General features: G+C 36.5%; 1 protein-coding gene across 1 annotated transcript in view; it reads right to left on the minus strand.

Annotated features, from left to right (window-relative positions):
* Positions 1-1,983: 1,983 nt before the first annotated feature.
* Positions 1,984-12,782, minus strand: part of LOC107733663 (attractin-like) — a 39,481-nt gene continuing 28,682 nt past the window's right edge. Inside the window, exons 15-24 of the mRNA XM_016545394.1 lie at positions 12,239-12,424; positions 11,743-11,991; positions 10,401-10,538; positions 10,213-10,306; positions 9,979-10,031; positions 9,639-9,733; positions 8,247-8,325; positions 7,971-8,128; positions 3,734-3,795; positions 1,984-2,813 (exon numbers count right to left, since the gene is read on the minus strand). Of these exons, the coding sequence (XP_016400880.1) occupies positions 2,690-2,813; positions 3,734-3,795; positions 7,971-8,128; positions 8,247-8,325; positions 9,639-9,733; positions 9,979-10,031; positions 10,213-10,306; positions 10,401-10,538; positions 11,743-11,991; positions 12,239-12,424 (1,238 nt within the window). The 3' untranslated portion in view covers positions 1,984-2,689. The remainder of the gene's footprint in view (positions 2,814-3,733; positions 3,796-7,970; positions 8,129-8,246; positions 8,326-9,638; positions 9,734-9,978; positions 10,032-10,212; positions 10,307-10,400; positions 10,539-11,742; positions 11,992-12,238; positions 12,425-12,782) is intronic.

Raw genomic sequence — 12,782 nt, forward strand, 5'->3', positions numbered from 1 at the left:
AGTCTTCACTAATGAGCTGATGAGTTGAATCAGGTGTGTTTGAATAGGGAGACATCTAAAATGTGCAGTGTTGGGGGTTCTCCAGAACCAGGATTGGGAACCACTGTGTAACGACTTTCTACTTCGAGGACCTTGATAGAAATGTAGTGGAGTGAAAAGTACCATATTTGTCTTTCAAATGTAGTGAAGTTAAAGTCATTAAGTTCCCAGAAAAAATAATACTCAAGTAAAGTACAGATACTCAAAAAGTGTACTTAAGTACAATACTCAAGTAAATGTACTTGGTTACTGTCCGCCTCTGTATTTAATACAATTTAATACAATGTAAAGTATAGAAATACTGATTACAAAGTACATGAAGGAAGTATAAACTAACAATAAAATGAAAATTAAAAATAGGTAAGCAACAATATTAGAATTATTGCTAATAGAAATGGTAGATCTCGAAATTCTATATTCTTTAATTGTCTAAATAAATATTTGGTAACACTTTATTTCAACGACCAATTCTCACTATTAACTAGTTGCTTATTAGCATGCATATTACTAGCATACTGGCTGTTTATTAGTACTTATAAAGCACATATTAATGCCTTATTCTGCATGGCCATATTTTTGATTCCTTAATCCGACCCCATACCTAAACTTAACAGCTACCTTATTAATAAGCAGCACATTAGGAGTTTGTTCAGGGAAAACTCTTAATTAATAGTGAATACGTGTTCCCTATTCAAAAGTGTTACAATTTTTTTTATAATTACTGTTATTCAATTATTGGGTTTTAAAGATCAACATTTAATAAGTGTAGATGACAGCAAATGTACTTTAAATGTGAAAATAGGGAAAATAAGCATTCACAATTAAAATAATTTATTTGTTTTTTTATATCCATTATCAACTATTTAAAAAAACAACAACAACAACTCTAAGAACAGCCAATAACCATTGTGCATTTGTATATTGGTTACATTTCTGCATCACCAAAGGAATGACTTAAAGTGTAACCATCAACTTGACATCGAACCAGTCCCATATGAAGAAAAAAAATTATATCAGATAACTACTGCAGACCTGTGTATATTCTGCTATATATCTCATATTCACTGTAGGTTACATACTATGAAAGTGGCCTATTTCAGACTATGCAAAAATAAATAAATAAATAAAATCACAATAATAATACATGAAATAAATGAATAAAATATAAATTATACATTCTAAAAATAAAATAAACATGCATATTCAAGCTCCACAACCATTATGCCACCCCAGGCTAATAAGGCACTTGTTAAGAACACTACTTGAAGAATAGGATCAGAATCATAAAAATATATCATCAGGTGCAAGCGTAGGATTAAGGGGTCTGTTTGCTGGGTTATGCTTACCCTAAATTAGCACTCTATGTCTGGTTACCATGGAGATCATAAGTAAAAGTCATGCTTTAAGTTAAAGGATCAGAAGAGTGCAAAACTTCAACGTTCAAGACTGGGATAGGAAGTGATGTGCATGTACGCATATGAACGCGTGTTTGATTGTTGTGTGAAAGAGAGGAAAAAGTATTAGCACTTTTTATTGGATGAGAGTACTTCACTAAGCCAGATGGTGAAGAGGGTCCTTTAAAGGACACTCACATTAGCCCTTATAAACACCTCTGCATGGTTTAAATTGGCCTCTTGAAACCTTTCAAAACCAAACCTCTTCAGTCTCTGTGGGCCTGTAAAATCAAGGATCTTATTCCAGCACTTTTTCTTCTTTTTAACAAATCTGACCACAATGTAATAAATCAATTAATTTACTGGTGACAACCAACAAATTGTTTTAAAAGTAGATTAACAGCACATTAAGTTTTACTAATTGAACACTGGTTTATATTAGACTATTTCAAAACCACTAGACTAGCATACGTTTTCCGAAACGATTTATAAAAAAAATGCTACCAGAAAGACCAAATAATTGGCCAATATATATCTGGCCAATATATAAGTAACTGTCCAAACTAAATACGAACTAAGTATATGGAAAGCCTCTGACCAGAAGGAACGGCTGAAATAGAAAAGCAGATTCACTGAAATGCATCAATAAGCTCACATTCTACCTAAAAAAATCAATGCTTAGATATATTTGATGATATTTGGATAAATTACTTTTAGTGGCTTTTCAACATGCATCTAAGCAAAGGACATCCGTGTGCATAACAAAATCAAATTAAAAAATACATTTCTCATGTTTTTTGTATCAGTACTAATTTACTGCTCCTTATTTATTTCAAACACAGTTCCTAAATGTTATTTACATATAAAAATAACAATTGTTATTTCATGATTAAGTATACACTGTAAAACCAAAAAGCTAAGGTCACTCCAACCATTTAAGAAAACCAATTGCTTCACACCATGAGAATATTTCTTAATACTAACTTTATAAATCCACTTAAATAGTTTGTGTAGCTGAAATGTAACTAAATTGCATAAAACCAACAAAATGCTCACAAGATATCAGTAACCGCCATTAAAGAAAAAAACAAATAATGATAAAAAAAAACAAAAGACAGAGACAAACTTCTAGTGGAATTGTCCAAAAACAGCCTAACAGATGGATCTGTCCAGCCTGACTGACAGCATTCAGAGATGCTGATGTGACATTAATGGGATGGTTCAAAGCTGTGTAGAGCAGCAAGAGGCAGGGAAAGTCAATGAAATTCCACAGGTAACAAGGGAAATGCTACAGCACTGACCTCTCTGCGCCGTGACGCCCAGCAGCTCTGTTTTATCTTCCATACGACTGCTGCCACCAGAAGCAAGGACAGGAAACAGCTACACACACACACAAGACAAAATGGGAAATGGAAGAGGACAATCAGTAAACGTTTTTGGATGTTCTTTTATGGAAAACAATGAAATGACCATGTTCCAACCGAGCCATGCCAAGATCACATCTCAAGCACACACGGGGCTGTTCATGTTTAATGAATTAGAGGTAGTTTCATAGCCGCAGGTGTGCTAAAGATCAGGAGTGTTGGTATCCTCATGGTAACGGGGCCAAAGCTCATGAATGCGCCTCTCATGTATAGGAAAACTGGGCTGTATGTGAGGAAATCATAAATGTGTAGGTGCATGTTTATACCTTATAAGTGCAGATGTGTGCAGAGCTGAAAAACATTCGCTCTGGGTTTTGGGAATAGCTCACCCACACACACGCGCACACACACCAAGGCCATGAAGAGTTGGTGCAATTTATCATGGCTGAGCTGACATAACTAATGATGAGGAACCATGGCCGACCACAGCCACAGTTGGTATGTTACGTGTGTGTACATGCAGTGTATGAATCATATGCGTCTTCATACATGATGCATGACCACATCTGAGAGATTATCATATTTTAATCACACTTTTGCTGTTAGTGAACCAGTAAGAAGTGTAACAAGCGGCATGGCAGAATGTGTGAGAATGTGTGTATGTGACAGAAACATGGGGTGAATTTGCTATATACGGTCTACGCCACCTGCTTCCTGAATCAATAACATATTACAGCAAGTCCTCCAGAGGTGAATTAGAGCTTAGAGCCATAATCACACCCCGAACACACTAGAGCCCAATGTGTTCCATTAAAAAATTTACAAAATTTAGATTCAAATGGGTATGTGAGAATATCTGTGGCGTTAGAAGTTCAAAGATCATCAAAGACTTGAGTAATTCATATGCTTGCTTATAACACAAGCAAAGTGCCTTACCTGAAGAACGTGACAAAGAACTGAACCAAATCCATGAAGTTACTGTGTTGAGAGAAAGCGATCTGAGGAGAAGAGAAATGGGTGTTAAATAGGGAGGAAAAACATTCATTTACACGCTTCTGTGTACATGCGTTTTTTGTTGTCTAAATAGGACATGAGAGCAAATGTTTAGTTTCTGACTGTACCAATACTGCCCCCTGCTGCTATACGTCTCTCTCTCTCTCTTTCTCTCCCCACACATGATCAAGAGAAAAGAGCATCTCTACAGTTTCAGACTCTCCATTCTAATTCAAATATGTAATCATATTATTTTGGCACGACTATGTTATTATGACGGACCTCCAATAACAACGAGAGAGTAAAGGTTGACAAAGAGCAATGTCTTTCCACACTAGTATTAACCCTGAGCTAGTGTATTTATTAAGACCAGGTAAAGCACTTTTAAGCAATGTTTCAAACCTATAATTTTGAAAAGAGCAGCACTTTTAATTCTGGGTTACTCATGCCTGTTCCACAAAAGGATTGATATTTTATGCTAAAGTCCTACTGCAGTACCAAAGGTATAGAGCAGGGGAATTTGGAATTTTTATTTATTTATTATTATGTATTATTATTATTATGTTTATCTATGGCTTCAGAAGTTCAAAGTAATTCATGTGGTTACTGTTAAATAAATAATACCATTTAAATTCTATAAACATCATAAAATTGAAATACATATTTTTACAATTATTTAAATATATTTGACTAAATATTTGTTTTATTTAAAATATTATTTTTTTAAGTAATCCAATTAATTGGTTATTTAGTATTTTCTATTTATTTTTTTTCTTCTGTTTTTCTCTATACTTTTTCTATGGACTCCCTAGCACTCCCTTACGGCCCCCTTTCAGTTTGAAAACCCCAGTATAGAGTGTAAAACACTGCGGATGTGGAGTTATTTAACAACAGGCAATATCATTGCTTACTTCATTAGATATTAATACAACACTTGTACAACTTTCACACATTGTGTTTAGTGTCTAATGGAGGAAAAAAAGAATTGAAAAGTGATGGCAAATGCTCCTCTGCATTTTCATTCAGTTTTTTTCTTCCTAGTATTTTTCAGAATATATAAGGCAACCAGAGAAGATTTACATGTCGACGTTTACCCAGATGGTCAAGCTGTTATTAAAACTGGTCACACGCTCACTACGAGCTGTACTTGTCAAATCAGTGTTATTAACCTTGTAAATATGCAAATGAGAATGTTAACCCAGGATTCGCAAACGTACAGCATGAAATAAGAAAACCTGATAAGTCAGAATTAATTACTAACCCAGCGTGTGAAACATGAAACAAGCCCACAATTATGTTAAAAGAGAGTTTAAAATGACCCTTTCATTTCATACCACTGAAATGAGCAGTGCAATGGCTTTATATCATTCCTGGCTCTCTGTTTATGGATGCAGTCTTTAAGCCGTCTACCATAAGGAGGGCAGAGTCTAGGGGACACACCAGAGAAGTTTCCACTTTAAAACAGTCATTTTCTCTCCATCTTTTACCTGCTTTCAAACAAGCTCACTCTTCCCTCCTCTATTCCTTCAGGCATTTCCAAAATAAGCACAGGATTTTCAGCGAGGGAGAGGGAGAGAACAGGGTAAAAGAGAGCATTGCCAGACGTCCACAGCATGGAGGGTGAATTCACACAGAGCTCTCATTGAGCAGATGCTGTGCGCTGATACGACCTCCCTCACACGCCACAACCTCCTCATATTCAGACGCACAGTCTCAAAGACAAACGGGGCCTGACTCACAGCACTGATACCCACACACATTCAACATGAAACAATAGCAATCCCACTTATCACTGTCATTCACACATGACAACCTGTGTCTCACACGGCATTCATGTGGTGTGTGTGACGTAAACACTATACATAGCTTGTTAGTCATGTTTTAAGAGATAATGATGTGGCTTACCCAATCTAAACAAGAGAGAACATTCTGGTCCACCTGCCAAGGTTAGCTAACCAGTGTAAATGAAGTCTGTTTTATTTTGTGTGATCCGTGGAGGAGGATTAAACCTAAAAAACGAATGTACAGCAATCATCACTGACAGAACATAAGCCTGTAGAATCAGACATTTGCTAATAACTCTTACAAGATGAACGGAGGAGTGTGTCATTTCTGAACCACTATGAAACGCAAAAATCCAAATTTGGATTCTGAAGTTTGAGGTCTCAAACACTTTTTACATTCTGCCCCCATCTGCCATTGTCTGCACAAACAGCCAGTCCCACCCCAAACTCGTGCCATTGGCTGAGGCAGAAGTTGACATGTCGCACTGCTCAAACAAACAGAGCAATGTTTTGACAGCGTGACACAGCTCTGGTGTTTACACTCCTCATGAAGTCGACCTATGAATATAAGACTTGTCTCTGAACATTAAACTGGGCTAAAAAGAATGAGTCCAGTGTATTTTAAAGCGTGTCATTTTTTAAGCAGCTGAATCTCACAAAAACCTGTCAAAAATGTGTCTAAACCTGCCTTTCCACTCTCTCCGACAAATGACAGAGCTGTGTAGAGTTTTAGTGTATACAGAATTTTCAGATCTGATCTGAGCTTTGACTGTGCAGAAATATGTAAACTTCTGCAGCTAGACTGTATGCAAACACCGACCGGGCGTGAAGAACTCTAATCAAAACTATGACCGGGAGGTCAAATTACCAACATATTTGCACTAAAACATTATTTATAAATACTACTTTTGTAAAATGGACGGTTATGAATTATGTCCATAATAACGGTATTATAATTATGTTGATTAGCACTACAAAACCTACTTATTTTTTTTTTCTTTGTTTTTCATTATTTCAGCTCTAAAGGCGGTTATTTGCTTGTTTGTGTGGATATTCATACATTCATTACTCATTCATTTTACTATGGTGAAAAAGCAGAGGGTAACAGGCTACTTCCAGGGTGCAAAATTTGACAGTCGCATGAATGTTGGAAAGGTAGCTTTAGTCATATTTCACCCCAATGACAATGAAGCCAAAAAAAATTATGTGAATAAATAATTATACTATTTCAACTGTATTTAGACACAGTGGTAGCGTTTGTTGTTGTTTACATGAATTTTTATTTACACCAATTAAAAATGTAAAAATGCAAACACAAAGGAAAATGTCTGGACTGTTTTTGGTATTATTAAGAATTTGAAGTTAAATGAACTTCACTATTATGTGATTCATAAGAAAGAAGTCTTTATGCAAAATGAAAAAAATTAGATTTGGGGTTGAAATGTGACCTGTAAATGTTTTTGAGGGATTCAATCACATTCTGCTTTTAAATAACATGCATACAGAAACTCGTCACATGAACGCTCCTACTATACTCTTGTTTAGATTCACACGCATACACGCTTCCATTCCATTGGCCAAAAACTACACGGGCTGCACAGAATCTTTGACCAAAGGCAAAAAGAAAACAAGAGGCAGAAACAGAAGGCTGGAACTGTGCCTCTTCTGAACTTTCTGATCTCTCTTATTCCTCTCAGTCTCTCTCTCTCTCAAAGAGCCATGTGTTTCAACTTAATATTCCTTCTGACACTCTCAGTCTCAGCCTGCCATCTTTACAGAGCAGGTTTCAAGCGCTGCGTTTTTCTCCAGCCCAAACCCTCTCGTCGTTCTCCTCTAAACGCCTGACAACAGCCCCTCTGTCCTCCAGTTACCACGGCGCGACCCCTCTCGCCCACATTCGCGCTCGGATCTGCATATACAACCTCTGTTAGATGAAACGTGGCATTCAAAGGTCAGTTAGAGAAGCGAAAGGCGAACGAGAGAGACAATAAGGCGTTACCTGTGAGAAATTCACCCTTTCTCCATGAGCTGAGGAGAGAACGTGCTCTAGAATAGTGGACGGAAAATCAAACCCAAACTCTGAGTTTCAGCGTCCTAGCACAGGAGGGTAAGTTAGATCACTTTCCAAAGCAAAGGAAGAGAGGAGGGGGAAAGGAAAAGAGGAGGAAAGGAGTAGAGAAGAGGGGGGGCGGCTCTGCCAAATCATTTCCAGACCAGACAGAAAAGGCCAAAGATATATGAGAAATAATAAAAGGACACGGCCTGTGTGAATTTACAGACGGAAGGAGAGAATAAGACAGCAAAACAAAACACAAAGACCCTCGCTGATGTTTAAATGGTGCTCACACACACACAGCCGTGATATTTTTCTGTGTACGTCACTGGACTCCTCTCACCTGGATTTTGACTGGCCAGGTGAAGTTGCTGACATACACGTAGAAGGTAATGTTGGCATTGCTACGGAAATCGAACTTCTCGTTGGAGAAACTGTCTTTGAATTCCTTTATGTTGCTGCGGGAGACTATAGGGATTTCCTCACCAGCTTGAGTCCCAGCTGCTCAGAAAGGAAGAAATGCAGGGTTACAGGAAGGAAGAGAGATTCAACAGCACACACAGCGCATTTATTATGTGCTTACAATATATGTTTAACACATGATGACTGGGCTCCATACCTGCAAAGCTGGTTGCCCATGTGATGTTGAGGTTAAAGTTTTTTGAGGCATTAATAAACATGTCCAGGTCTCGATTTTGCTGCAAGAGAAATCCCAAAAAACATTCAGACAAAACAAGCCAAAATATGAAAGAATCAAATAAAAATATACACCCTCTAAAATGTATTTTTATAGGCCCAAACTTTTTTCACAAGCTATAAAGACATTCTGCTGTAACGTTTATACCATGACATATTAGCAGCACGATTTACAGCATGATCCGCTTTGCAAATTGATGCACATCTATGTCTTCTGCTTGAGTGTCAACTCCAAAAAAAAAAAAAAAAATAAAAAAAAAAAAAAGTCAACAGATTGTGTTATTCTTACAAAAAGTACTGCTTATTAAAGGGGGTTTCCATTAAAAAAAAAAGTCAAAACCCCCCAGAATCCCTCACACCCATGACAGGAGGGTAAAGTTTTTTGAGGCATTAATAAACATGTCCAGGTCTCGATTTTGCTGCAAGAGAAATCCCAAAAAACATTCAGACAAAACAAGCCAAAATATGAAAGAATCAAATAAAAATATACACCCTCTAAAATGTATTTTTATAGGCCCAAACTTTTTTCACAAGCTATAAAGACATTCTGCTGTAACGTTTATACCATGACATATTAGCAGCACGATTTACAGCATGATCCGCTTTGCAAATTGATGCACATCTATGTCTTCTGCTTGAGTGTCAACTCCAAAAAAAAAAAAAAAAATCAAATCAAATAAAAGTCCCTTTTATTTCATAAGTCATTACATTTAAAGTCCCTATATTTTGTTAATATTTTTGTGGAAACCATGGTACTTTTTTCCCAAAAATTATTTGATAAATAGAAAAGATAAAAAAAAAATACATATAATCTGTCTTAACTGTCATTTCTGATCAAAATAATGCATTCTCGCGGAGTAAAAGTATTAATTTCATAAAGATATTTTACTGACCCCATATGTGTGTACACACACACATATATATATATATATATATATATATATATATATATATAAAAGATGGACCTCACAAAGTACATGAGGAACCTTCTGACAAGAAGCTTCTGATCTATTGTGTTTCTGCTCAATTTTAACTTAAGAATGTGCCCTTGGTAAACCCCCTCGATGCTCTATTGTTTCCTCTGTTCAACAGTGAAATGCTGAATAAATGTATGGAAAAATTTTTTTTTATTGATAACAATAACATCAGATGTCCAAATGCACATCAATCAAATTAGTTCACTATATGGTTTGTTGTGTTTGCAAATCAAGGTAAGATGTCAGCCTTGATTTATTGACACCTAGTTGACCATGACTGTACAAGAAAAAAAAAAAAGGCCCTTTCTGAACAGTGAAGTCTTTTCAGCATAACGCACCTCATCTGGAGTTGCCACAAAGTTGATGGCAGTGTAGTAGCGGTCGTCCTCCTGAGACAAACTGAAGGTAAACTGGTAATCTATCAGCAGAGTGTCTGTGCGTCAGAGATAAAGATATAGTTTTGTGTGTGAGAAAGAGGAAAAGGATAAAAGATAATATTGAACAGATTACTCAGAGAAAAAAAAAATCTGGACATTTTCACAGACTAACTGGCACGCGCAGGTTTGTGGTTTCTGTCTGATTTAGTCAAATAAGGAAAATGAGTAATTCTGAAAATGACTAAATGACTCAATTAGCCACAATGTGAACAGCCATCAGCCGCTGCACTGACATACTCACAATAACACGTTCCCTTCAGAGGGTTGCCCTGGTAACGGTTCTCTACCTCACACCTGAGGGACAGAATGAAACAAAAGCCCAGAGTGAAAATGAGTAGAATTATAAAGAACAGAGTTTGATATAGACAAGATAACGATAAGCTATCCGTCGTACATTTGACAAATTACTTATAATGGCAGAGTGGCGAAAACCTCATGAGACTGAGGCAGAACGAGTGTGTGTGCGCACACTTACAAATGGCAGCGGTCTCCTTTGATGCCTTTGGTGGTACAGAAGCATTTGCCATTGTTAGAGTTACACATGCTGGCATGGCCGTTGCACTTACAAGCTGCAAATGACCAACACACACATCCAGTTAAGACCCTATCAAACTGCCAGCAAAAGCCAACTTTATTTTGACAAGGGCTTGTGTTTAGACTTACACTGACAGCTGCCCCCGTTTGTGGGATCGCCATAGTAACCGGAGATGCAGCTCTCACACTGTTTGCCTGTGGTGAGGTCCTCGCATCTCTCACATACACTCTCATTGACACAAGAGCTATGTCCGTTACACTGGCATGCTGCATGAGAGAGGAACAAACCGAAAAACTGAAGAAAACATGATCAACATTATAAAACAGCAACATTATCTGAAGTCAAACTGAGATAAAAGTAGCTACAAAAAGCGCCAGAGCAATTTATGTTTAAAAAGTTGTTTTTGTCAGCTATTTAATGCTTCAATTTCCAGTGGGTATAGAAAAGAATCACTCCCTTTACAATATTCACATTTTGTTGCTTTGCAGCCTGAAATGAAGACGGACACAGTTTTTGTTTTACACCTGATTGCGTGTACAAGTCATTTTTAGGAGGGGTGATCCTTTTTCCAACTCTAGTCATTCTAGTTTTTTTGTTTGTTTGTTTTTTCTGATGTTGGTGTTATATCTTTCGTTTGGATGTTATAAGTTGCACTGAGTAAATACAGCTGGATAAAACAAAAACTGTGCCCGTCTTCATTTCAGGCTGCAAAGCAACAAAATGTGAATATTTTAAAGGGAGTGATTCTTTTCTATACACACTGTACATTATGATAATTACATTTTCTCTAAAATGGATTTAAAAGGTTATTCAACATTCATAATAGTCACAATGTTTAAATTAAGAATTAAATGATCAAGGCACGTTTTCCAGTTTTTTTTAAAAACCAATTATATTTAATAATTTTAATTTATATTATCTCAAATAACAACTTTTTTTAGTAGAAGTACAATATTGTTCAAAATGTGTGGGTCTATAAGATTTGTTTTAATGTTTATGAAAGGCTGCATTTATTTAATCAAAAATACAGTAAAAACAGTAATATTGTGAAACATTATTCCAATTTAAAATAATATATTTCTATTTTAATATATTTTAAAATGTATTATATTCCTGTGATGCCATTACTCCACTCTACAATGTCACATGATCCTTAAGAAATTATTCTAAAATGCTGAAACATTTTGTAGTATTATCAATGTTGAAAACGCTTGTGCTGTATAATACTTTTGTGGAAACTGTGATGGATTTTTTTTTCCAGGATTCTTTAAATAGAAATATTATTAATAACCAAAAAAAGCACTGCAATATTCACAATGTTGCTTAATTTTATACACGTTTTAAGTATATTAGCGTCAAAGAGACATTTTGTTATCCAATTCAATTTATCATCACAATATTCATTCATACTTTTTTACTTGTCAAACTCAACCAATATAGAACAACTTATATAAGTCACATGAGTTTTACCTGGGCACTGGATAAAGGACCAGTTGTAGCTGCCCTCTAGTGGGCACAAGCTCACGTTCAGCATTGGCTGAGGGGCGGGAATGAGGGAGGGGCCTGAAGAGGAAGGGGCGTGGAACAGTGTTTGAATTGGGCCGCGGTAAGAGCCCTCTATACACTGGCCCCGTCCTGTATTGCTGGGATCAGTGCACCACCCACAGCCAGGCTGGTCCAAACAGTGACCACAGGTCTTGTAGCCAGAACAATTCTCCGCTACAATAAAAACACACACCCATTTGTAAAAGGGGTCACGCAGTGCAACCAACTCAAAGTGAACCCTTGACGGTAAAGTTATTATTAGTATATTCATCTTAACTGATTTTATGACAGTTGTAAAGACTGTTTTGTCTACTACAAGTCAATAAACAGAAGACATGCAAATGTTCAATCTTCGATTTACAAAGAGAAAACAAGACACAAGCTGCCAGGCATGAATCCGCTAAATGAGAGTCAGACGTACGTGGGCAGCTGTTCATGGTGTACCACTCCATGCACTGGCCGTAGGGGAAGGATGCCACATAAGCATTAGAGTCCACGCACTGCCTCGTGTTACTGCACCACATGCACTCTGAGCTCCCACTGGTGCACTCACTACAGGAAGAGCGCAGGGCACAGGGCGTCCGACACTGCTTCACACTGTGGTTCGCTGCAGGAACAGAGAGAGTCATAGAGACAGAATGAAAAAATGGCACAAGAGAAAGAAATTAGGGAATTTAATAAAAAAGTCCTTTAAAGATTCTCATATTGATAAGCAACAGAAAATATGGTTCAACTCACTTTTTTTTTTAAATAAGGTGTAATAACAGGTTTTAAAGGGACTAATATAATATAATATAATATAATATAATACAATACAATACAATACAATATGTTTTGTATATATTTTTGAAAACACAAAATTGCATAAAATTATAATAAAATATGATAATAACACATTTTTAAATAACTGATACCAGCTGTGTGTGTGTGTGTGTGTGTGTGTATATATATATATATATATATAT

This window comes from Sinocyclocheilus rhinocerous, unplaced genomic scaffold, assembly GCF_001515625.1.
Source record: "Sinocyclocheilus rhinocerous isolate Xijiao unplaced genomic scaffold, SAMN03320098_v1.1 scaffold789, whole genome shotgun sequence".
In the NCBI taxonomy this organism is placed as follows: Eukaryota; Metazoa; Chordata; class Actinopteri; order Cypriniformes; family Cyprinidae; genus Sinocyclocheilus; species Sinocyclocheilus rhinocerous.